This window comes from Populus alba, chromosome 7, assembly GCF_005239225.2.
Source record: "Populus alba chromosome 7, ASM523922v2, whole genome shotgun sequence".
NCBI lineage: Eukaryota > Viridiplantae > Streptophyta > Magnoliopsida > Malpighiales > Salicaceae > Populus > Populus alba.
The window spans coordinates 4,076,861-4,103,248 of record NC_133290.1 but is presented as its reverse complement, the minus strand read 5'-3'; the positions used below and the strand labels follow the sequence as shown (position 1 = coordinate 4,103,248).

Here is a 26,388-nt window from a genome sequence, read left to right as displayed (position 1 = left end):
CTTGTTATAATTAAGAAGTCGGGTCAATATATTTCAAGATTAATTTATTGTGTTGAGTTTAATGAAATTATTAAAATGTTTTCATGACCTGATCATTTTTTTTTTATATTCAAACATAAATTTTTTTAAAAAAAATATTTCGACAACATCATGTTAAAGTTATCTTAGTCCGATATAGGGTAAAACTGATATTTTATGAGTTTACACCTACTAGTTTTGAAAAATATTATATGCTCACAAGAACATTGATGACGCTTTGAATTCGTACACTTCAAATTCGTACCCGCAGAATATTAATTGGCTCGGCCAACTGCCAACAAGTTACATTACTATAATGATTATTATTTTTTTTAGTTAGATTGGGTCATTTATTAGTTCCAAATAATTCTCTAATCCGTTTATTATATTAAAATTTTTATTTAATGATAAATGATATTATTGAATTAGTTTATGCATCAACAGAAACTAGTTTTTTTTTTTTATTATTATTATTTTAAGGACATAATTTACATGTTGACGTGATATATTAAAATAACTTCATTAATTTTTTTAATATTAATTCTTAAAATTCAAAGTGAGAAAATTGGAATAAAGCATATCTTGAAAAAAATCTGGAGGTCGTCTATTACATGTTATTCTTTGAAATGTCACTCATTTTATAATTTGGACATAATATTTTATTTTATTATAAAAAAAAATACAACTCAAATTTATAGACATGTTTAAAAAATGTGGCTGTGGTTGCTTTTCAAAGTGTTTTTTTATTTGAAAATATATCAAAATAATATTTTTTTACTTTTTAAAAAAATATTTTTTAAAATAGTGTATTAAAATGATCTAAAAATACAAAAAAATATTAATTTGAAGTAAAGAAAAAAATAAAAAAAAATTTAATTTCTTTTTAAAATACAAAAAATAAACAAAGCTTAAATCTATATTTTATAAGAACGTTTCTCAGTTAACAAAACCTTAATTAGAGAATTTATTCCATTCTGAAATTCTTGACCAATATCCTTGATTGACACCAACTTTCTTTAAAGCTAATTTAAGCATCATGCATCGTCGGCAAAAGGATCTCACCTTTAAATATTTGCAATGCTTTCTTATTATACAAGTCATGTCAAACTATTGAAAAAAGAAGGTAATTTCTGATGTACTTTTTTTTTTTCTAAAATAAAAATTTTATTGTCGACATAAATGCGCTATCATGTACGAGCCTATTTTTTTTTTTTTTGCATCCCCTTGCTGTATATTAGGCTAGAGCTACTAAGCCCAAGCCTAGAGAGTGTGTTTCGAGCCAATTTTGAAGGAATTTTTAGGTTTATTTAAGTTTTTTTTTTTATTTTATTTAGATGCATCAATAGCCCCAAGTCTCTATAATATTAATTTATAAGGACTTGTTAAAATACATGGTTATTATGACAAGTTCATCAAATTTTATTCATATAAAAAGAAGGATAAAAACCCCAAGTAATAAATTGAAGAGCTCGTGTGTAGAGGTGTGCACTATATTTGAAAAAAAAAAATTTAAGTATGTTGGAGGGAAATTATAGAGAAACCCATACTTAGAAAAATTCTTAGAAGGAGGAGGTAAGATATAAAAAACTTCATACTTACAATATTTTTTGAAGTAATCATAGGAAATTTATGGAGAAAAACCCAATTGTTTGAAATAATTCTAAATGGCTGGTGGAAACTAATGAAGTATAAACCTATACTTTGAAAATATTTTAAAGACCTAAGGGGAATCCAAGTAGGATGACCCCTAGAGTTACCCATACTTAGATAAGTTTCTAAAGGGCTTAACGGAACTCAAGAAGGGTGACCTTGATGATACTCATACTTGAAAAGATTTATAAAGAGTAGAGGGGACAAATCCATAGAGGGTGGTTTTATTATATTAGAAAAATCAAGTTCACCCCTTGAAGAGTGGTCACACTAAATGTGAGAGGTATATGACCTTCCTAGAATAGAATGAGGCATGAAAGCCCTCAATTGAAGAAAGATTTCATTGAAAAATAGGTGGTATGTAGCCTTTGAAGATCTATAACGTTCTTTATAATGGCGTAAAGGCCTTAGATCCCCTCACTGAAAAATGGTCAATGGTGTATGATAGATATGTGACTTCCTTATGATGTAACGAGACATGAGACATATTTTGTAAAATAAAAATATTTATTTTATTAAAAACAAATTATTCATAATTCAATATAAACACAAATTGCTATTACGTAGACCATAATAATAGCAATAAAACAGTAATTAATATTAAAAGTTCAATTACAATAATTTTCACACCTAATCAATTGAACAATTTTTACAATTAAAAAAATATATTATGAAAATTGAATATTAAATAAAAAGAAAATGATCTCTACTGAACAAAATCTACAATTAAGATAATTTTTTTAAAAAATTCAACGCAAACTCTTGTCTAATTGCATCAATTAAAATTAAATTTATATCAATACAAACAATATAATTAAACAAGACAACTAACTCAATAATCAATTTAAACACCAATTTCTCTAATTCAAGCATAATTGATTCCATAAATCCCGTCAATCATATTAAAAACACATAATTGTAACATTCAAAAACTAAAATTATCTAATTATCAAACACAACACAAATACTTAATTAAATGAAAACACAAAGTTTATCATTTTAATAATTAAACACATCAAACTAATAGACGATGCTAATGTTTTACCTTGATTTTGTGATATATAGGTGGTAGTTCCACCAATTGTGGTGGTGGAGAGGTTGGACACAAAAGTTTGGGTCGAGAGTTTGCAAGAAAACAACGGTATAAATATAAGAAGATAATTTTGGTGTTTTGGTGGAGTATTTGACTGTGTTTTAAGAGATTAAAGGTTGTTTTTTCTTGGGTTTTCTTGGTTTCTAAGGTTTTTGTTCTTTAGGTCATAAAAAAAAAAAAGTGTTTATAAATGTCTCATAAACACAATTTAGAATCGCAGTTTTGTTATGAAATTATTATTCTGAATTGCAGTTGTTAAAAAACTAAAATAACAGTTGCATTAAAACTATGATTTTAAATCATGATTTTTATTTAAACTGTTATTCTTCTGAATACCAATTTTTCATAAACAGCAATTCCTAATAGCTGTTTAATTGACAAATTATGTCATTTTCTCAAGACTTATAAAAAACTGTGTCAATTCCTGTAAACTTTCCTGATACAGTGTTAGTTTTGAAAAATAATTCCCTCCCTGATAGTGCTCCTAATAATATTTTCCACTTGAGTGGTTAGCTGACCGGCTACTAGCCATTGATTCTCTGTCGTTGAGTCACTCATTGGAGCTCGTTCATGAAACTTCCCTTCAAGAAAACGTGAAAAAAGACGAGCACTTCCATTACAAAAACAGTTGCAAATATATATATATATATATATATATATATATATATATATATATATATATATAGACACACACACCCTTCCAGGCTTTGACTTGTGACTCTCCTATAAGGTTCGACAGGTAAACAGGCTTGTCAAAATTAAAAGGAAGGGGGGAGCCTAGTCATTTGCCATGCACATTATTAACCATGAGCATATTATATCTCCGCAAAATCAAGGCCTTGATTAGACTGCCGATTCTATTGTTTCATCTCATCTAGTTTTTTTTTTTTTTAATCTTATTAAGATACTTTTTTAAAATATTTTTTAATATTCATATACATCTCAATCCTATATACTAGGCAAAACTTCAAAAGCTATGTTAAAAGCCAAGAGCTGGAGGTTGTTTTCTTATAACTTTTTCATAGTATGATTTAATTAGGGTATATTTGTTTTCTAGAAAATAACTTAAAAAAAAAGTTATATTTATTTATCATTAAAAAAGTCGATTAGCATATAAAAAACAAGAAGTATAAATAATTAGAATGATCAATTCTATAATCAACATGAAAATCCTCTTAATTTCTTGATTATGCAAATAATTAGAATGTGTGTATATATATATATATATATATTTGGGTTTTTTTCCTCTCTAGGGAGGGTGGTTATTAGTTATTACTATATATTAGCAAGGAAATATTTGTTTTTTGAAGAAAGACAATTACCCCCTGCAGCTCCCTTTGGCTACGTCACATGCCGTAAGGGATCCATATATAAATAGTTTTCCGGTAAAAATCATTGTTATTCTCCTTATGGAATTGATTAAAAAAAAGTGAGACTCCATAAATGATTTTAACATGTTAGTAATTTGAAACATTCACGAGAACTTCTCAAGAAATTTAAAATTTATTTATGAAAATGTTAAAATATTTTTTTGAAAGTATATTATAAATACACACACTAAGAGATCAATATTTTACTATTTGCTCTTTTATTAACCAAGACTCAAGTTTATATTGATTGAATCAGTATAATAATATGGTTGTCTTTGTCAAAAACACTTGTTAGGCATGTAATTGGAGTGATATTATCTTTTCTATAAATATATTTGATATTGAAAAAATAGTTGGGGGACATAATGATTTATTTAGAATTTTTGAGATCTTACACTGAAAATCACATTGTTGCCAGACACTTGACACTTGGATCAATCATATTTGTCAAACTCTAAGTGTTAGGGCCAGACCCGCACACCTAAATTCAAATCATAACTTTTTATTGAAATAATTCATATTTTATGTTTATAAATTTGTTATTCCTTTTAAAAATTCAATTTCTATTATTATTAGTATTTATTGTATTATTGTTATTCAAGTAAACTTAGGTTAGATATACTTACTAAACTCAAATAACATGTATTAAAAGATTATTTATAAATAAAATACAAATAATTATAGATAACAAACCATCACAAAATTTTTATTATTGATCCCGAGCAGACAATCCACTATTACATGTATAATCCAAAACGGACATGGAATTCCACGAAATTTTGGAGGGGCATTCCATTTCCACTGGCATTGCATAAGCTTTTTGTTGGATTCCAGCAGTGCTGCAAAGGACATATGCATTCCACAAGCGTGCAGTTTGTGATGTGACTTGAAGGAGCCCATAAATCCCCAGTTAGATTTGCCTGTCTTGACTCTTGTGAGGAAAAGTCCATCCCCTCTCTCTCTCCTCTGTCCTGCAATTTCCAGGATAGCCATAGCCGGGGGCGCGTGTGTCTCCCCCTCCCCCCCCCCTCTCTCTCTGTATATATATATATATATATATATAGTAGGACGTCTTCAGTGTTAAGTTGGAGGGATTCAAGTTTAATGGAATTCGTTATATGTTTGGTTCTTTTCAAATCTCTAATTATGGCTGGCGTATAAAATGTGCATGAATTTTGATTTGCCAACCTCTCATATCTCTTTATGTGTCGATAATCACTAGTTATTCTTTCAAAATCAAATACATCGAGATAGTTTTTATAAAAACTAATTGATTACTAAGAAAGAACAGAGTCTTGTAATCATTCAACATGGAGAGAGTACAGTGTACAGATTCCAGATGGTTAGAGAAATAAAATCCTTTGAAAATTGAAATGGAATTTCTTCTGGTACTAGTTGTCAAACCAATTGATAGATTTATTCACTTTTAAACTATAGTAGATAGTGTAGCTGGCAAAGTAGACGAAGACTAAGAAATGTGTTTTTTATATGGTTTTAAATTTGACTTTTTTTATTCACTAATATTGATGGCCAGACTGTAGAATATAAGTACTGTTTCGCAAATTTAAAGTGTAGGACCTGGTTTGATACCTACAAGGAGCCCAAGATAATCTTCATGGGAAAAGATAATTTATTCACTTTAGAATATAATTTTTTTTTTGGTAATACATTGTTATTCTTTTATATTGGTTATAATAATTAAGATTTATATTTTATAAAATAATATAAATTATATCTAGCTTTAAGCTTTTTGGGTTGAAATCAGTTTATTGATATGATATTAGAGTCTTTGATGACAAAATAGTAACGAGTTTAAATTTCATTATTCATGTTTTTTAGATAAGAATTAAACACAAGGTAATGTGAGCATGTACAAGTTTTAAATCTCAAAGAGCTTTTACTTGAGAAAATGTGTTGAAAAAATAATATAAATCATATTTTGAAATTTTTACTTAACTGTACCTAACTGTTTAAGCTTTTTAAATTGAATTGATTTGTTGATATTATGATCTTTTCTTTGTAAATAAATTTTTTTTCCTGTTGCCAGCTAAAAAAATAGTGACCTTTTGTTTTTGATAAAATTTATATTTTTTTTATCATAAATTTAATTCAAAAATATGGTTTTTTACCTTCTTTATATTTTCGTAGAATTGTATTTACTTTAGTAACTGTTCTCTTAATAGTTTCTTCAAAGACTTTAAAATAAGTATTTGTTAAAAGAATGCTTAACTTAATTTTAATAATTCGAATAAATGCGAGTATATATGTGCTAGAAACCACTAAGGTTGTGTTTTCTTCAAAGAAGTTAGTTTTCTGGTTTCTATCTTTGAATTTTTTATTTATTTTATATAAAGTTTATATGGAAAATTAAGAAAATGGGTTTAGTAGTTTATTATATATATATATATATATATATATATATATAATAGAAAACAAGAACCTTCTTGGTTTACCTTAAAAATATTATAAGAAATGAACATAAAAGTCCAAGTGAACCAAGTAAATAATTTTTTAAAAATAAAATTTAAATATGATTTTATTATCAAATCTATTATTTTTGTAGTTTTCAATTAAACATAAAATATATACATATATAGCGTAGTTCCACAAAAGAGTAAAATCTAATAATATCTTGGAAATAGACTTTATGGTGACAGAACATCTTTCATATGCAATAGGTCCACTGAACTTTTCAATAATATAATAACAAGAAAACTTTTGTGACGCTTTTGCACTTTCAGGAATGTATTGGTCCCAAATATATATATATATATATACTATATATTTCTAACACATTGGCCTAGTTAGGTGGCCTATTAGGTGGCCTATTAAATTGCAAAGGATGTGATGCAAAAATCGAAAAATTTGCGTATCTCATGCATTGTCAAATCATACGCTATAATAGCTTCTTGCAGAATTCTGTGTTTTTTTCTCCCTTATTTTCCATCAAATTATGTAACAAAAGCTTACTGAATTCTGCTGTATATCCACTGATATGGTTACCGATTCCACTCATAAAATCATTTACATTTGGCGACTATATTATATAATTCGATGACCATATTCCCTGAATGCATATCATAGTGAGTTTTTGTTTTGGTAAAAAATAATAATATTAATAATAATAGTAATAATTAATAATGAAGTTTAGAGGTTATTATAAAAAAATATCTTAAATTAACATCCACATCAACTAATATTAAATGTCATTCTCAACCATATAGGTTATTCAAAGCACAGGAGATTAGTTGAAGTGTGCACAAGCTGACTCGAAATTCACGTTAATAAATAAAAAAGTCATTAATGAATTTCTTGAATTATAAATTTAAAATTAAAACTCATAAAATTAAAGAAAAAAAGAGAGAAGCAAACCTTTCGACCCTGTAAAATAAAATGATCTTACAAGTGTAATTCCTTGTAATTGTAAGGCAGTATTGTAGAATTTACCCATTACAAAAGAGAAGTCCATGAAGTGCACATGACAGCTTAATTAGCACAATTTTCCTGGCTTGTCAGCTTATTATTTGGAATGAAAAAATATTCAATTAATATTGTTTTGATAATTTTAATATATTAATATAAAAAATATAAAAAAAATTAAAACACTTGGCTGGGATTTTGCCAACTTCGAAACACGGCCAAGTATATGTGAGTGCATAAATAATAAATTGAAGAGAAGACAAGTTCTTCAATTAGCTTGATTAATCACTGATCTTTTAACTCCTATAATTTAATAATTAATTACTCAGGAATTGTCCCTCCAAACACTCACAAGATAAGCTGTCCAACCATTAATTAAATTGCTGGCCAGATAATATAAACAAAGCACTAATTTATAAAGATTAAGAAGCTCACGCTGTCTTCTATCCAACCATTGGTCATTGATTATAGCTTAAACGTAAACAGATTATATTCTGTGGGCGTTTAGAAATTTTCTGGTAGTTTTCACATTAAAGTATGCTTAAAGAATAATATAATGCTGAATGATTAATATTGCAAGTGTTTTTTTCTTTAAAAAAATTTGGAATCAGTTCTCTACAATTAAATTTAATTACAGCATTTAATTTGAATTCAATTAAGAAAATAAATTGAATTCACATATTTTTTTTAAAAGAGATAATTTTTTTATTCCTATAATATCACCTTTATGATCTTCATCTTATCTTTTCAAAAGTCTTTTATAGCTAAATAGATATTTTAAAAATATTAGTTTTAATATTAAATCTCTCATTTTTAGAGTTGTAAATAAAAATAATTAATCTCTGATTTATTTTTTATATTATTTTTAAACATTAAATTTTATTTAAAATTCAATTTTTAACTTTTAATAAAGTTCTAAGCATAAATTAATTTCTCGTTTGCTTACAACTCTAACAATCTTTCTTTCCTTGTAATATTAAATTTTATTTAAAATTCAATTTTTAACTATTATCAAGTATTTTTTTTCATTAATATGGAATATCTGGATAAATTTGATTGTAATGTAATTATTTTATTAAAATAAATTAAGAATTTATTTAAGGTCTGACAAAACTTTGGCTCCTTCCTACTTTTAGACTTGAATATTTTAGACATTCTAGTAAAAAAATAAATAAAATTTAAATGCTATACGTACTTTTGATCTAAAAAATATATGCCTGGTTTTCATTAAATTAGTTTGTGAACCTAAATCTTAATGCATTACGAAAGGTTTTAAAGCACAAAACAAATAATATAGTTTTGATACATACTAATTTAGAGTATGTAATAATGTTTGAACCAGGTTTTAAATAGTATTTAGCTTTGATACATACTAATTTAGAGTATGTAATATAGTTTTGAATATTTTAATGTTTTTAAAAATAAAAAATATTTTTTAATAAAAAAAATAAAAAAATAATTACTACTAAAATTTCAAACACCTCCGTAATTCTCCAATCCTCTGGGGTGATTTTACAATACTAGGGTGCTTTTCTTTTGTTGGCTTGTCTTTATTTTGATTTCCCTCCTCCCTCTGTCGGTGCATAAATATTTCAAAATTCATGATTAAAACCTGCAACACTATCAAGAATGTCTGAGTGCAATAATTCAATTTGGGTGGTTTTAAATGTTTCAGCTACTGCCTGACATTTGGTACGTCCTTGACTTCCAGGACAGTTAAATCTGTGACCTAAAATCTTAATGGTAACATTTCGAGGCTGTGGAAATCATTGCTCCAAGGCTCCAGTCAACTTCCATCTCCAGTTGCAGAGGAACTGAACTTAGCTGTGGATAGCAAGCAAATCACAAGGTTAGCGGCCATGGGAGAACAGAATAATACCTCAAGAAGAAAAGAGGAAAGAGTCAAAGGATACAGTAACCTAAAATATTGAAGTGCTGAGGCTCTTCATCTGTATTGTAATGGCTCAGGTGACCCAGCAAAGCGTGGGGGGAGAGAGAGAGAGAGAGAGAGAGAGACGGAGCAGAAGAAGATGCTGGCAATAACAGTAGCATATTAGAAGATTTAAATTAACTATAAAATAAAACGTCTCTTTTTTCATTTTGGACGGCAATGTTTATAAACTATAAAATAAAACATCAAGTCAAAGCACACCGACTAGGAGCTCGCCATTCCATAGTTTTTTTTTCTGGCCCTTCTGCTTTTCTTTTTCTTATATTTTTAGAATAAAATTATTAAAATATACTTCAAAATTATTTTATAGTTTTTAAACAAATTTAGAGCTTTGATGGTATTAATTATTAACATTTACTTTAGGAATATTTGTATAAGAATCTATTTTACAAAATTTTTTAAATATTTTCCATGCATATTTGATAAGAATAAAATATTTATTTTATAATTCTATCAAATTAATTATTATTTTTTTAAAAAAAATTCATGCAGTTGTGAGGTTTTTTTTTATTAAGACATGCTTTTTTATTTTGATATGTTTTTATTTTATAAAAATGCTCCTAATAAAAAATATTTAATAAAAAATACATGAGCAAAGAAAGATATTTCCTGATTAAAACAAGATTTTATTTTCAATTTAAATCATTGAAAGTCTTTACAAATATTTGTTTTATTTATTTTTATTTTTAATTATTCAAAAAAGCCAAACTACAGACATGTTTTTGTTAAAACAAAAATCTAAATTATTAGAAATAATTGCACCGACTACGAGCATTTAGTGCAAATGTGAAAAAAGATATGAGATAAATGCAAAGTCATTGGTTAGGAAAAGGAAGAGTGAGTGGAGGTTGCAGAAATGGCAGATATACCAGGCGAAACAACAAGAGAGAGAATCTGACACATGTTAAAGAAGAAGGTTGTGGACCAGCATTCTCACACACACACTTTAATTCTCTTCAACAACGAAAAGAAAGAAAGAAAGAAAGAAGTTATAGCTCTTTGTTCTTCTCCCTCGCTGATTATCTTAGGTCAAAACCTTCTTTAAGATCTTTTTTAATCAGGTTTTACTTAATCTGCTACCCACAAAACCCGAAACCCCCTTTTTTCCTGGTCTTGCAGGAAGATTCCAGGCAAGGCAAGGCAAAGCAAATGTCAAGTCAAGACAGCACCTTTTTTCTCCTCTCTTTATTGCTGCTCTCACAAACAAATGGTCATTTGGGGTGGTTTAGGGTTTTGCAGAGAATATAATGGGGGTGCAGAGAGAGAGAGAGAGAGAGAGAGGAAGAACAGAAGATAAACAAGAAATTAAGAAAACAAAAGAGTGGGGAGAGGCAATAATTAGGAGATGGACCAGTGTGCAGGCTGTGAGAGAGAACTAACATGACCCTGTCGGTTGTTTAGCAAGAGTCCCACTGTCTCTCCTCTCTCTCTCTCTCTCTGTTTTCAGTCCCTAATTTTCATAACTGTTTTTTTAGTACAAAACCCACAAACCAACCTAACCTGTTCCTCGGATCGATGGGTTTCATGGGTTTGGATAGGGTGTTAGGAAACACAACTCTCCAAGGCATCTTTGTTTCTCTTTTCGCATAAAAATTTAAAATCTTAACTTCTTTTTTATATCTCTACATCTATCACCCTCTCTTACATATAGTGTGAACTTCTGGCGGTGCAGTTACAGCTTACTTCTAAGTTACAGCTTACTTCGAGTTTACAGTGTCTAATTGATCAAGGTATGTCTTGGTTTGTAGGGGCCCGTGGTACTCTACTAGATAGACGGTGATCTCGTGGTTTTGTCTTTTATATATATATATGTGTGTGTGTGTGTGTGTGTACTGTTTGAGTTTCAAAATCTCTCTACTTTGTTTTCTTGTGCTTGTATTAATCTCTTCTCTAAGTCATCTAATCATCAGTATATCTACTGCTCAATCACTTGCTTACGTCTTTAAGAACAGGAGCTGAAATTAGTGAAATGGGTTGGTGAGTTTTGCACCTATCAACGTCAAAATCAGAAGAAGAGAGGAGTGATAATCTTACTCCACTGTTACCTGGTGATTAGCTCTTTTATCAAGTTTGTGTCGCCGGATTAGATGGGCTAGCTGAATTACGGTTGAAAAGGATCACAGGAAGATCCATGGTTTGGAGAGAGATCAGCTGGAAGCTAACTATCTGTGCTTCAAGAAGATACATATGTTAAGGCAAGGCAGGTTGAGATCAAGATTTAAATCAAGAGTTTAGAAAGCAATTAAGTTTCATGGAACCAAGAGGCCAAGATAAGGGAATAGTGATGCCAAGGTCCTTGAACTACAATCCACCAGATAATAGAGATTCCTCCTCGAAAGTCCCTAATTCTGCTCCTGCAAGAAGAGATCATCATCATCATGCTGCTACAGTACTACCTCATGCCCTTGAGCACCAATCTCTTTATCAACAACAACACCACCAAGCTCAGAAACCCACAAGAGATCTTGACCTAACACCAGATCCAGTTCAAGCTACAACCCCAATTGCAACTACAGGTGCAATAAACACAGCACAAACTCCAAGTAGATCAATTTCAAGATCACCACCACCAACACCAGCATCTTCGGCATCAACAAGATATAGAGAATGTTTGAAGAATCATGCGGCGAGCATGGGAGGACATGTTTTGGACGGATGTGGAGAATTCATGCCCGGCGGTGAGGAGGGTACCCTAGAATCCTTCAAATGTGCAGCTTGTGAGTGTCACAGGAACTTCCACAGAAGAGAGATTGATGGAGAGCCGCAATGTGTAGCCAATAGTACCCTCTACAACATCAGCAATGGCCAAAGAAATATACTACCGCCTCAACACCTTGTTACTTCATGTGCTCCACGACAACCTTTTCTTTATCAGCATCACAGATACCATCATGGCACAATGAATGCTTACACCACTCCATTTGCGCCGATGATAATGAGCTTCGGCCGCGGCGATGGAGGCGGGGCTGCAGCGGAATCATCAAGTGAGGATCTCAATATGTATCAATCAAATTTGCAAGGGCAAGCATCAGTGCAGCCATCGATGTCGAGGAAGAGGTTCAGGACAAAGTTCAGCCAAGATCAGAAGGACAAGATGACGGAATTTGCCGAGAAGTTGGGATGGAGGATCCAAAAGCAAGATGAGCAAGAGGTGCAGCAGTTTTGCTCCCAAGTGGGTGTAAAGAGAAAAGTTTTCAAGGTTTGGATGCATAACAATAAACAAGCCATGAAGAAGAAGCAAGTGTAAGAGAAATCAAAACCCTTGAAAATCAATACTACTATTGTTATCAATTAGGAGATGAAGGTAAATCTAGCTAGTCAATAATTATAAAAGTGTGAATAGCCAACAAGAGAGGAGAAGATAGCTTAGCACTCACTACTATTTTTTCTCAAGTTCCAAGTAATACTCCTGCTTATTAACATCGATCAACTTGTATTCTTCTTAATCTTACACAATCTCATCAGTACTGGCCGCAAATACTTCGGAAAACATAAATGGTAAGCAAACCCTATCACAATTCTTAAAGTGCAACAACATATTTGAAGTTTTTCTTTTCCATCGCTGGCTAAAGGGAAAAGGAAAAAACAAGATAGAACATCTTTAATTTGGGCTTGGTCATGAACATGGAATGCATGCCTCATACTTCCATGTATGTCTCCTCTTGCCCCTTTTCTTTTTCTTTCTTCGGGTGCTTAAAATTGTAACTATGTGCTTGCAACTATTCCATATGGCCCCCCAAAATTAGATTCTTTGAACCTTCCTACAAAATTGATAAGGTACATTCGAAAGCCGGAGCAAACGGGATAAAAATGATTTTAGGGCGCACGAAAATGAAGTGACTAGCTGGCCATTCTACTCCCCAAGGCTTTAGTGGTTTTTTTTTTTAATTATTATTATTATTAATTCTCATTTGCCATTTTCACACCCCACATTTATTTTTCCTTGATATTCGTGTCTGTGTATTGATTTTGTCTTTAATGAGTTAATATCATGGATTGAGACTCATCAAACAATGTATACACCGCATACATTGATGAATTGAAGAAGACATCCCTTATTAATGGAGTGATCTAAAAGAAATGACCTAATGAGAGAAAATGCAAACGAAGTTGGAATAAATCTATGCATTTGAAGTCGGCGTCATGGTTCAATGTAAATCAAGGAGGAATTACACCTCTTCAAAGGAGTTCTTGCTCAGCAAAAAGAAGAAAGCCAGGAATTACAAGAATGTTTAGGGTTGGGTACAAATTAAATGGTGTGCCCATGAGAGAAATCCATACGATGTTTGAATAAGTTCTCTCATGTATGCACAAGTAGTGCCAAGCATGAAGTAAGAAAACACAACACGATCTCCCATGATCCAAGAGAAAGTTATAATGAATGGCATTGAAATTCGGAAAAAGAAGAAGGAACGAGACTGCGAAATTAGCCTCCACTGAGAGGGAAGGATTCCTAACAGGAGGTGAGTTCTAGGGAATTAGCCTCCAAGAATGGAAGGTAAATTCCTGGGATCATGAGGTGAAAGTAGACAGTTTGTGCTCCCCATTGCAAACAATATTTTCCCCATATTCCTACTCTTGTTCGTGTTTCCATTCTACTTCTAAATTTTGACAGCCCGGAGCTCTATTATCCAATGCATTACACACATCATTTACAAACCAAGTACTGATCTCGTAAAAAGAATGAGAAATTAAACACAAGCTGGTGTTTTATTTAGAGTTTTAGATTGTAAAGAGGCCTAATAAGAAAAAGAAAATGAAAGAACTACATAAAATTTATTGGATGCTATCTCGTACATGTTATGAGAAAAAAGAAAAAGAAGCTAATTAAAGAGCTATGACTCACAGACGAAGATACTGTGCCGAAACTGGTGATGTCCTCTCAGAGATCAGCAGTCTCCTTTCTCATCTTACATATCTCCAAGATCACCAGTTGCCTTTGACAGCGTCTCCTTAGCAGCTTCATAGTTTGTCTTGGCCTGATCAGTCACTGTGTCTTTGGCTGACACTGTGATATGCCTCCTCAATCTTGTTCTTAGTTTCATCAAAAGCATCTCTCTCACCATCTCCTCCATACCCCATTGCTCCTGCCGCTGCTTCCTTGGCCTCGCTAGCCTTCTCTGAGGCTATATTTGAAGTTCTGTAGATCTCCTCTTTAGCTACATCATAGGCATCGGTGACTTTCTCGTGTCCGTACCACATTGCTTCCGATATTGTGTCCTTCACATCACCTGTCTTGTTTGAAGCCATGTTTGAGTCCGCTTTCGCATGATTCTTAGCTTCATCATAAGCGTCCGCAGCTCGGTCTCTTCCATGTCTCATTGCTCCTGAAACGGCCTCATTGGCATCACTAGCCCAATCTGATGCAATATTTGAAGCCTCGTTAGAGGCATCAGCAGCTTTATTTTTTCCGTAATCCACTGATTCCCCCATTCTTTCTTTAGCATCATTAGCCTCATCTGTGACTGTGTTCATTTTCTGGTTAGCATCACCATAGGCATTTGCTGCTTTATCTTTCCCATATCCTAATGGTCCACCAATCGTGTCCTCCATATTGTTTGCTCCATCTGAAACCTTGTCTTTAACAATGTTCCACTTCTGATTAGCTTCATCATAGGCACCCTCAAGTTTACCCCCTCCATATTCCATTGCTCCTGCCAATGTTTCCCTGGCATCACTAGCTTTAATATTGGAAGCCATTTGCTTGGCTTGATCGGCTCTCTCTGAAGCAAAGTCCCTCATGTCACCCGCCTTCCCATAGGCCATGTCTGCTGCCTCACCAGCCTTTTGAGAGGTATACCTTGAAGTTTCTGAAAAAAAGATCGAAGGGGAATCAGCAAGGGGCAAACAAATTCTTGTTTGAAGATTAACCAAGTTTTGGATTGGCATACAAGAACAATAGTTACCAGATGCAACAGAATTCATAGTATCTGTGGTCTTTGAGGCAGCATCTCCAGCTCTATCCATTATATTCTGAGCTCCCTCTCTTGCATTTTCTTGATTGAACCCAAATCCACTGTTAATACCATTAGAACATAAGTGTGGAAAATTAACAAAGTATAATTAATGATTCTATAACATTCAAACAAGCCATGTTCTTTGATCTTCCACTGGGGCCGCCAAGGACAAGAGGAACAAGAAAAGAGTGGACAATGACCTATAATAAATATTTAGCCAAACACAAAGGATAATGATAGAGATACTTGATTTTTTTACTAAATTTTGTTACTGGATAATTTTATTAATCACTCAATAGTAATATCATAATTATAATTATCTCATTAAATATAGTAATTACATTTCACTTTGTAAAAAATTAGTGCCCTTAGCATTACCCAAACAAAAATTGTCAAAAATTACACCCATATCTAGTGAATAAAAATAAAATGTCAGGACTCATTTATCTAAATTTCAATACAATGCAAGAAATCACCTTCTGCATTATTTTAATAATAGGTTATTTGTAACCCATTTAATATTACCTTCATCACATTATCACCATATCTTATTTTTTTAAAAAAAAAAGTCTAGAGAGATAGATGAGTATTTTAAAAGAGTTAGTTTTAATGTTAATTTTTTTTTTTGAAATCGTAAATCAAAGAATTGAATTATGTTTGAAATTCAATTTCTTACGTTCTATACTTTCATGCTTCGAAACATGAAATTTTATTAAAAAATTTCTATATTAAATTTAATTTAGAGAGTTCAAATAACATACAATTCTATTGCGTTGCCATTTGTATCAACATGAAAGAAAAATGACGTCAACTTTTTAAAATTAACACTAGATCCAAAACAAATAAATTAATGTCATTGAAAAAACAAAAACAAAAGCATTTACAAGAGTTGCTAAAATTGTTAGAAAAGGTTGGATATTAGAAAGAGATACAACAATATGGTACAAAGATAAAGATATTGAGGAAGAAATGAAGGGAAAATTAGATTGATTACTCGGTGAACTCTTGAGACGCCCAATCAGTCCAAGCCTTTCCTTTCTCCTCGGCGTCTTGCATGGTTTCTGCCGCACCATGCTTCATCTCTTCAGCCTCGATCCTTCCATCTTCCGCTGCCAAATTCACTCTTTCCTTCGTATTCTCCACCAAATCCTCAGTAGAATAACTAGTGCTCCGGCACAGAGACACCTCCATCCATAGCACCATCACCATGATAATCACCGCAACTCTCTTCTCCATATCTCCTTCTCTCTTTTTCTTCCAGAACAGAAGTGTTTTTAAAATTTTGTATGTCACAAACTACCAAAAACCAAGTTGGAATTCAAGCACAAAAGTCAAGATCGTACAATGTAACTGTGCTGTTGGTCATTCTTTATGTGAATCATGGAGGTGTAGTTAAAGTAAGATGGTAGTTGCGGATAAACTGTTGGTGTCGAAACGTGTCAGCAAAGGGAGTGCGTGTCGTGAGTAGGGGACGATTCTTCCTGCTATGATGCCATGTGTTCTTTAAGACAGGTTACAGTTGGCCAACGTTTATGCGACCTGGTTTTTGTTCCTTGATCTATTTTGTATTTGCCTTTTTGCATGCAATTTTTGTTGTAGGATGGGCCATAGGTGTGGGTGCAAGCTACAAACCGATTTTTCTACGAGTGAGTCTCGCTCCTTGAAAAAAGTAAAGGTGATCCCTGGTCCTCGCTGCCCGGAGCATGGGGGCAACGAACTCTCCATAAACGGTCTGAAAAAAGCTGGGACGTTGGCTGTTTTTTGAGTTTGCTCCACGTGTAATTATCAACCTTCGGCTTCTATTTGTTGTACTTTCGACCGTCCAATATTTGAAAACATCTTTCTAATGTGTGATGAGACTTGAGAGTCAGCCATTCGAGGGAGTAGTTGTTGCTCGAGTATCTAACATCTTTCAAATGTGTGATTCTTACCACCTCAAAAATCAACACCATTATCAAGGTAAGGTTAATTTGAGATGAATTGGACAATTTAAACCATTTCAGACTTGGTTTTTCTACTTGGCAAACAATCACTAGTATAAATAATAAGACAGAAAAAAGATTCTGAAAGAATTCTGATGTATCGACCAAGGGAAATGATATAAATAATATCTAGGGTATTAAAAGATTTAGAGGAACAAAATTCCCATTAAATAACTGGGATAAATAACGTAAATAAATTCTGAAGAATGTATTTCCCAGCTAAACTGGGTGGTCACCTTCTGCTGCCAGTTTTAGCCGCTGGTGATGCTCCGCAACCTTGTAATCTACAATCTCCCTAAATAGCTGTGAATCCAATACACAATCACAATCAGGGCGTCCATAGACAGCTGCTTGGACACTGGCCATGAGTTTCGCTATCTCACGACCAGAGAACCCTTCTGTTTTCTTGGCAGCCTCTCGGATCACATCTTCAGAGATATCTTTTATGGTTATTTTTTGTGTCTTCTTCTTGAACAAAGATCCCTTACTGGACCCACTGTCCCCTTCATTAGAAAGGTAGTTCCTCAAATAGAGGTTGAGCAGTTCAAAACGCTCCTCCTCTCCAGGTAGCGGGAACTCAATCACCTCATCGATACGATCAGTAACAGCACTATCAAGATCACCCGGCCTGTTTGTGGCAAGGACAAGAACTATGTCTCTTGATTGATCCCCAGTTCGGAAGAGCAATGCATTTAGAGCACTTCGCTGAGCTTCACTCATATGTGTACTGTTACGCCTGGGTTAGATCAATAATAGCACTATCAGCCTGATTACCAAAAATTAACTTGAAACCAAAAAGGCAAAGCAAAAATCTAAATTCTGCATCCCACGACAAGAAATAACATTGTTCCAAACCATTTCAGCGAACTCAACATGCTTTAGAAAACCAAATATTATTTTGATATTTGTTTCAAAAGGGTGAAATGATTGCAAATGCAAGTCAAACTCAGAGTGCCATGAAACCTTTATCATGCATCACATTATCTCTACATGCAAGATTACACACCATCTATAAACAAGAGTATCACTTTATTTCAATAAATAATCTGCAATATGCAAATATACCTAGAACTTAATGCACCAAGATGAGGTTAACTTACTCGCTTAGGAAAGCATCTGCCTCATCAATGAACAGCAGTAAGCCTTTCTTTGACTTCTTAGCCCAATCAAATATCTCATGGATTTTAGTAACAGCTTCTGCCCCCAGAGGTGCAACATCTCCTCCTGTCATCATGGCATAATCCAAACCCTATGCAAGAAGATCAGAGATTAAAGAGTGACAAGAAAATTTGGAAACAGAAGTTTGCCAAAAAAGAAGAAGAAGAAAGAAACGATGAACAGAAAAGGAAGCAGAGGTGCTTCAAAGCTTAGAGACCTGCTCCCTGAAAATATAAACCTGAAACTAGTGCCAAGAGTGATAAGATCCTAGTAAAGCATGTCTTATGGTTTATTTTGTATTTAAAAAGTCCAATGATCAAGTAGATTTGAGCCAAGCATCCTATTCAGAATATGCATATTTCATAATGTTCTTTATATCCTTTTTCCAGTTTCAATCTGTAAAATAGATGAAGAAATCACTCAATTCAGCATCTGAACACATGTTAGTATGAATGATATGGTTTCTACACAAAAATGGTTCCTCAACAACTTAAAGTATCCCGGAGATTACACATCCACCAAAACGTTCAGGGACCAGAAACCAAAAGATCACTTGTAAAAAGTAAATAACTAATTGTTGGTTATAAAAGCAAATGGAAGAGAGCAATGAGTTAAAGCCATACCGATTTTCTAGCTATCTCCCTTGCAACCATAGTTTTACCAGTGCCAGGAGGTCCATAAAACATCATATTGCGAAAGGGTGCCTGGTGAGTTTTGGTGTTTGCCGTAGCTCTAGCAAGGTGCTCTATTCTCCTATGCAATGATGGATGGAGTATAATGTTTCTGAAACCAGTCTTACTTTCCAAAGGAGATGCTGTCCCAGCTGCTGTACTGTATTTCATAGCTTTGTTTTTCGCTCGAGATATTACCCTAGAAAAAGGCAATCTAGACATGGATGATTCTCGGATCAGAGAGGGTTGCCCCAATATCCTGTTGATATAACCCCATATAACTCTAGAACCTTCTCTGTAGAAACAATACAGACAAGCAGGGCATTGTTACATGGAGTATCTGACAGAATTGACCTATCAATTCAGCCATGTCCTTAACAGAATTATGTCAGTAATCAATGTATAGATGACCCCAATAAATAAATTCAGCTTTAGAGATACATTTCAAGAAGTGCCTGCAACAAAGTGGAAAATGAGTAGCATCATGGCATGTTGCATGGTGGTAGTGGCGAGGGTGACGTTGAGATGAACTTGGAGAGGAGAGTGATCGTGTGGTGGTAGGAAGTGATATTCCTGTGATCATTTTATATATCCTATTCCAATCTACTTTCCAACATGCCTTGAGTTTAATTAGCATCCTCCAAAGAAACCCAAATAGCACTCGTGTCAAATGAAGCTTTTAGCTTCAGACACAGTCCAAAGCATCATGCCTTTTTAAGAAGAAACACAGCAAAAAACTTCCAGGGGTATATTCTTACTAAGTGAATGAAAACAGAGCGGATGCAGAGAAAAAGGCATTATACAAACCTAGTTGTGTAAATTCCTGCAGCCAATGCAGTAGCTCCTCCAACAGTCATAATCAACTTATTTCGATCAGTTAATAAAGTCCTGAAACCACCTGTAGAAGCAATTTATATCCAAAAATTAAATACCATCCAACAAACATGCCAAGATTTTTAAGTTACAAGAATGCATTAAACTAAAGCAAGAGGCAAGAGCAATATCACAATATAACATCCATTTTAACTGTTGTAAGGAAAAACCCTGTGGTTCATCTGTGGTTTTGTAGACTTTTGAACAAGTATCTAACCCCACAAATGACCAACCATTTTTCATCCAGTGTATGTACTTATTTTCATCAGATCAGCCCTGTAACTGAGACAACCATTAGTTGAGAAACATTCTAACCAGTAGTTTACCTTCAATGTGACTGAAGGTTGTATTAATTGCAGCAAGCCATTTTTCTCTTTCACCATTTATCCGTTCAACTAGCATTCGTCTGTTATGTTCCTCGGTCAATTTCGCCTCATGGGCCCGACCTTCAGCCTCAGCCATGGCTTTAACTCGTATTGTTTCCCGTTCTATTTCGGCTCTCTCTTTCTCAGTCTGACGTTGTTGAGCCTGGATCTGCTCCTCAGTTGCCCGTCTTGCTTGTTCTTTTCGTATGGAAGACTCCTCTTGCATCTTAACCAATTCAACATTATGTCGCTTCTGAGCTTCATGATCTGTCTGCAAACATGACAACAAGCAAATAGTAAATGTACCTTGCTTTGCAAGTAATAAGTTAGCTAAGTATTTCAAACTGACCGAAACAAATGAATTTAAGTAAATAGTTAATTTCAGTTAGTTCAAGAAAATATAAAAGAAATTTAAACGAGTGAGCTACACTATCTAAACTTGCTTGTGCCTTGGACTGATTTTTCCCAAACAAGAACATACAAGTCAGATCCGCAGCAATTCGGTGACATTAACTTCACAGGCAAGGATGTTTTTCATATATCAACTGAAAATGCAATAAACTTCAAATGAAATCCCAAAACTTTCTTTGAACTAAGAATGAGAGGCTATCCCAACCTGCATTCTTTTTCTCGCCAATTCATCCTCGTAACGCAACATTTGTGCCTTCGCCTGTGCTTGCTGCTGAATCAGATTTCTTTGTTCTTCATGCAATTTTCGCTGCCTGTCCTGCCAATACATAAACTCACAGCATAAGCCAAAACTGGCAACAAATTTCCACATTATACCATACCCTTTTGGTAACAAAACAATAACCCTTGCTAACAATTAACACCAGAGACGTATTTAGATCTAAGCAAAAACCTTGAGACAAAAAACATAAAACCCTTTAACACATCAATCCATCACCACATAAATTGCAACACAGACACATTAAAAGGGAACCCAATAAGTACAGCAAACATCGAAAACACATGCGTGCAGGATAATTTATCACTCACAATATCAATTTGAGCTTGAATTACTTCATAATGAGATTTCTCCGCTGCCACTTCCGCCAATCGTGACTGCTCTTGCTTCCTCATAATATCAAACACCTAGAAAAGCACAAACATCATAAAAACCCACCTCAGCAATTCAAAAATCACTAAAAAAAAAGTCTAAGGTTTCTAAATTTCCATTTAACAAATTAATTAACTCTAGACTAAAAACAAAATCATTTCAACTCCCCAAATTTAAAAACAATGAATAAAAATTTGAAATTGAAATTGGATAAAAATCAAAACCTGTTTAGCGTGTGGAGAGCTATTGATTTCACGAAGAGCTTTAGCTCCTCTCTCTAAAGCCTCCGGGTCAAAACCCGCCCCTTTCGGTTCTTCAGGTTCGGGTTTTGCATCGGATTTCGGGTTCGCAGTTTGATCCTCTTCTTGTTGCTGTTGCTGTTTCTGTGAAGGAGAGGATGAGAAAGGATTAAAGCGAAATGAGGAGTCGGCATGCGCACGGCTTTGAAACGTCGAGACCGCCGCCGCCGCCGCGGCGACAGCCGCAACAGATAATCTGGAAGCGGACATGAGTAAAAGGGAGAAGTTGAATCAGGGATTGATTTGATGGATTGGATGAGAGTTCATGTGGGTTCTTTTGGGGTTTTGGGGTTAGCTAGGGTTTAAAGGAACACGTCTGGTTGTTTGCTGCTAGGGAAAGGTGGAGGGTTTAAGGAATGCCTGCGTGGAGAGGAATCTAGTGATTGCGGTGCCAAAACGATGAAAAGGAGGGTCGTATCTTGTTTTAAAATCAGAAAATGAATTAAGATCACAATTTTATCATTTTTATATATATAAGGGTATGTTTAGGATTACTTTTCAAAAATAACTTTTTATTTTGAGTCATAATTTAAAATTTATTTTTTATAAAAAACTTGTAAGAGAAATATTTTAAAATAATCCATATTATAAGTATATTCGATGCAAGTAACAGTTAATTAGTATGTTATATAAGTTAGAATTCATAAATTAAAACTTAAAAATTATAACTTTAATAAAAGTAAAATTTCGACTTAATTTTATAACAAATTTAATTAAAAAAAAAAACAACTTAAATAAACCTGTCAAAAGTTATATTAAACAAGATAAGTTAAAAAAAAAAAATTGCCTTTTCTTCCCGAATAAGTTTATATAATGATAAAATAATAAGTTTAAACTTTATTATATTTCCTAAAATATTCTATCAATTCATTTAGAATTTATAGAATGATAAAATATTTTTTTCGTCAAATTTATATTTGTTCATTTATTATTATCTCAGTTATGTCTAATTAGTTAAATTCTAACATGATAATGATAATTTTTTTTGTCAAAATTTTGGAGTAATTAATTTATTATAGCACGATAATAATACTGGGATTGGGGATGGTTTGCAGATTTAATCCTGACAATATGCCAATCGAATTGTGTGACAAACCCCCCCCCCCTTTTTTTTTTAAGAATAGGAGTTCTTCAGAGTTCAGAATTTTAAATTAACAAAAAAAATGAAAAAAGTTCAAAACTTTCAAAATGTTCCTGTTACTCCACGAACCAGGACGAAAGATCACGTTAATGGGTGTTCAATTTTCTTCAGTCTTCTTAGTTTCGTTGCTTTTCTTTCCTTCTTGATTTCCAGTTTTTCATGTACTTCTGTTGAACTCACTGTGTTCGACGATGCAATCTTATGATGTCCAATTGCGTCATTATACAACAGTGCTATGAACTAGCAATTAACTTGAGGAGGGGACTGCACTGTTTATGCAATCCTGTTTCGCTCCTTTGGCTTTAGGGAAAATATTGAATTGAATTTTATTATTTAGTATTTTCTTCTGCAATGCTTGTTTAGAGAATCAATCATCCAGTAAAGAAGAAGGATTGCATTGAAGCCATTGGTATTGAAAGTCTAAGCTGGGCTTCTGAAGAGGGTAGGGCACCTGGCCTGTTACCATGTCCTGGTGCTTGGTTGTCAATATTATTGCTGTTCGTCCATTATATTTATATGCTGTGACAGTTTGATTTGAAGCCATTAATGATTGAGCTAAATCCATGCTTATGTATGTTTTACTGGTCCATTTTCTTGGATTTTTTTAGATAAAGTTTAGAGAGCACGAGGTAAATGGTAATTCTTGGAGGGTTTCTTCAGTATATTTCCTGCATAACGGGGGTTCTCTGCTCTTTCCTGCACTTTTCTGATGAACTTTGCTCATATAGGAAACTCATTACACTGATTTAATTCTAAAAGGAGGGTTACAACATATAGGATAACTAATAACAGGAAAATATTAACTTGGTGGACAATGTGTCTTTTCCAACACTTTTTTTTGCAAGTAGTAGTGGTGGACAAGTAGTGTAATCAACAACTTAAAACTAGTTTCTAAGCTGCATCTTGTAATTTGCTGTAGCTTTTGGTACCTTTTGAACCTGCAAGGAAGACCGTAGGGGGTGAGAAATCTTGGACCACAGAAAGCTCAAAATCCAAGCCATGGGTTTGGTTACATATAATGATAGTTCAGGTAATGAAGCAGTAAGAAGTTCCAGGCAGGTTGGAAAAACACAGAACATGAATAACGACAATGTGATGCATAATAAAGAATTGAAAAGATCTGAATAAACGACTAGTTTTGCTTGGCAAGAGAATCCTTGATGAGAATAAAAAATGAAAGGCCAAAGTCTTAGATCTCGAATGGAATTGTTTGAACCAGAAAGCTTAGGTCATTGCATGTTATGTAGGATTGGATCTCGAGTAGGCTATCTTTGGCTTGGAGACAGAATAAGAAGGTGAACAGATGGTGGTCAGGCATAGCCTTTTCAATTGTATATATGATAAGCAGTTAGGTGAACTGGATGTTGGCCTAATGATCAGCTGGAAAAGTTGATGGACCACGTAAATCTGACACTTTATGAGTTTTCCAACCTCACTTTCTTGGATTATTCCGAGGCCCCATAATGCCAAGAATTTACTTCGATGGTTAGGCGAATGACGGTGCAGAATTTGATTGACCATTCCCATGGAATTTGTCCTGAAAGATCAGAAATCTACGTTGCCTGTATCCAGGCTTAAATGATGCTTCAATACTTGTATATGACATTAATCTTAAGAGCAACATTACAATGATGCTTGAAACAAGGAATACAAGCTGTGATGAGAGCATTACCTCGTGCTTAGTTGCTGTTTCCACTTGACCTGTAATTAGGGAATGGAACTCTGCCAGACTCGATTTCCCTGACATCCTTGATGAGAATCTCATAGTGCCTCTTCACTTCGTCTGCAGATTTCCCACCCACAGCTGTGGCAACATTATGCCAGCGGTCAGGGGTGTCCTTGTCGTATAAAGCCAGGGCCTTTTCGAAGACTTTGTTTTGCTTAGGTGTCCAAGAGGTGAGAGAATTGGACGACATCAGTGAAAAACTGTGTGCAGTCCCGAAACTACTGGAGGTAGAGGGTGCTGACAGGTTTTGGAGGATTGACTGGGAAAAAAGCGAGGAACTAGCTCAGAGCCCTGACATGCTTGAACTCCACAAAAGAGAGAAAAGGGAAAAGATGGTCTGTTGAGCGGGGAGGAAGATGACTTGGAAGTAAAGGGATGGTATGGTGAAGGCATCACTGAGGGGGAGCTCCTTATAAGCAGGGGAGAGTAGTGGGGTAAAGACAGTGGGAGAATATATCTTCTAAAAGAGCAGAATATAGCGTGACTCGTCCACTCAGGAGCCACAAGATTGAGTCGAGAGTGAAAGGGAAGAATCAGTATCGAAGGACAGGCTCTTTATTTTCTTAGCCGAACAATTTTCTTGATTTTTATCATTGGCAAGTGGGATTTCCCTTTTCTAGTTACTGGTCGGCCGGTGATACGATCAGATGTACCCTGTGATGGAATTAGCTGCAGCGATTTTGCAACTTGTTGTCTTCTTACAATGTTATGATCGCACTCCTCTTCTTACAATTCATGAGAAAAACAGCACTTTCTTATTGTCATTCGTCAAATGGAAGCTTGAGCAACTTGGTCTGGAATTTCTGACATGAAGCAGTAGAATAGATAGTTCTTTCCAATTTTAATTGCTTATCAATTAAATCCCTATGGCTTGTTGAAAAGAACATAGGATTGAATAGATAGTGCTCAGGGCTGCAGCTTGTTTTGTTGCAAAATCGACAGGGTTCAGTGCTGCAGTCTTTTAGCAACTAGTGTTTAATGCCCTTCGTGTTAAGGTTCGTATTATTAGTATTTATAACTTTAATAAATATCCAGTATTAAAAAAACATTAACCAGAAATATTTAGAAATAATATCTTAATGCAATAAAAATTATTTTTTGTTTTACAAAATTTATTTTTACTTTAAATTTATTTATCAATTATTAAATTTATAATTAAATATAAATAATATTTTTATTTAATAAAATAAAATAGTTACACATGTAAGCAATTGATAAACTAGAACTTCCATGGGGACGTGACGATTGTAATTACAGTTAACAAAGGATTGACAGTCTCATCTTGAAGGCGAAAGGCCTCTTCCTTTTTTTACTTGATTCTCAGACAACTATATCAGCATTTGTTGCAACAAAACCTCCATAAAAATGAATATTTTCAATATCACAAGCCCTCAGAGCTATGCATGTGTATGTCTGCTAGTAGATTGAGAAATCACAAAAATTGTTCTGTGACTTGAGGAAGAGGAAGACGCCCTCTTGAGTTACTCCCCATTTTCATTTCTCCCAGTTTCCTCTGGGAAAAGTCGGACGGGTAGGGTGGGGCGGTATTCTCTTTTCAATTTTATTGTCGATGTTGAAATGAATTTTGCCTGTGTTTAAATGTTATATGATTAATATGCTCTTCTCCATTGTTAAAAAATTGAGAATGGTGGAG

At 33.6% G+C, this 26,388-nt stretch overlaps 4 protein-coding genes and 1 long non-coding RNA gene across 5 annotated transcripts; 1 reads left to right on the top strand and 4 right to left on the bottom strand.

Annotated features, from left to right (window-relative positions):
* Nucleotides 1–9,181: 9,181 nt before the first annotated feature.
* Nucleotides 9,182–11,686, bottom strand: LOC118063326 (uncharacterized). The gene is made up of 3 exons (XR_004689895.1): nt 11,548–11,686; nt 9,471–9,584; nt 9,182–9,375 (listed from the first exon to the last, which is right to left on the bottom strand). It is a non-coding gene; the product is annotated as an uncharacterized lncRNA (long non-coding RNA).
* Nucleotides 11,687–11,753: 67 nt separating this feature from the next.
* LOC118063325 (zinc-finger homeodomain protein 6) lies at nt 11,754–12,926 on the top strand. The gene has a single exon (XM_035077341.2). It carries the CDS (start codon nt 11,754–11,756, stop codon nt 12,747–12,749), a length of 996 nt encoding a protein of 331 aa, XP_034933232.1. The 3' UTR covers nt 12,750–12,926.
* A 1,267-nt stretch (nt 12,927–14,193) lies between these two features.
* Nucleotides 14,194–17,402, bottom strand: LOC118063329 (uncharacterized). The gene is made up of 3 exons (XM_035077343.2): nt 16,454–17,402; nt 15,409–15,518; nt 14,194–15,312 (listed from the first exon to the last, which is right to left on the bottom strand). The coding sequence occupies exons 1-3, from the start codon at nt 16,693–16,695 to the stop codon at nt 14,486–14,488; spliced, it is 1,179 nt and encodes a 392-aa protein (XP_034933234.1). The 5' UTR covers nt 16,696–17,402; the 3' UTR covers nt 14,194–14,485.
* Nucleotides 17,403–17,541: 139 nt separating this feature from the next.
* LOC118063327 (uncharacterized) lies at nt 17,542–22,298 on the bottom strand. The gene is made up of 8 exons (XM_035077342.2): nt 21,793–22,298; nt 21,508–21,603; nt 21,125–21,235; nt 20,470–20,779; nt 20,078–20,168; nt 19,223–19,565; nt 18,542–18,690; nt 17,542–18,177 (listed from the first exon to the last, which is right to left on the bottom strand). Exons 1-8 carry the CDS (start codon nt 22,075–22,077, stop codon nt 17,661–17,663), a joined length of 1,902 nt encoding a protein of 633 aa, XP_034933233.1. The 5' UTR covers nt 22,078–22,298; the 3' UTR covers nt 17,542–17,660.
* A 1,433-nt stretch (nt 22,299–23,731) lies between these two features.
* LOC118063330 (protein RADIALIS-like 3) lies at nt 23,732–25,156 on the bottom strand. Its single transcript, XM_035077344.2, has 2 exons — nt 24,681–25,156; nt 23,732–23,946 (listed from the first exon to the last, which is right to left on the bottom strand). Exon 1 carries the CDS (start codon nt 24,922–24,924, stop codon nt 24,688–24,690), a length of 237 nt encoding a protein of 78 aa, XP_034933235.1. The 5' UTR covers nt 24,925–25,156; the 3' UTR covers nt 23,732–23,946; nt 24,681–24,687.
* Nucleotides 25,157–26,388: the final 1,232 nt, after the last annotated feature.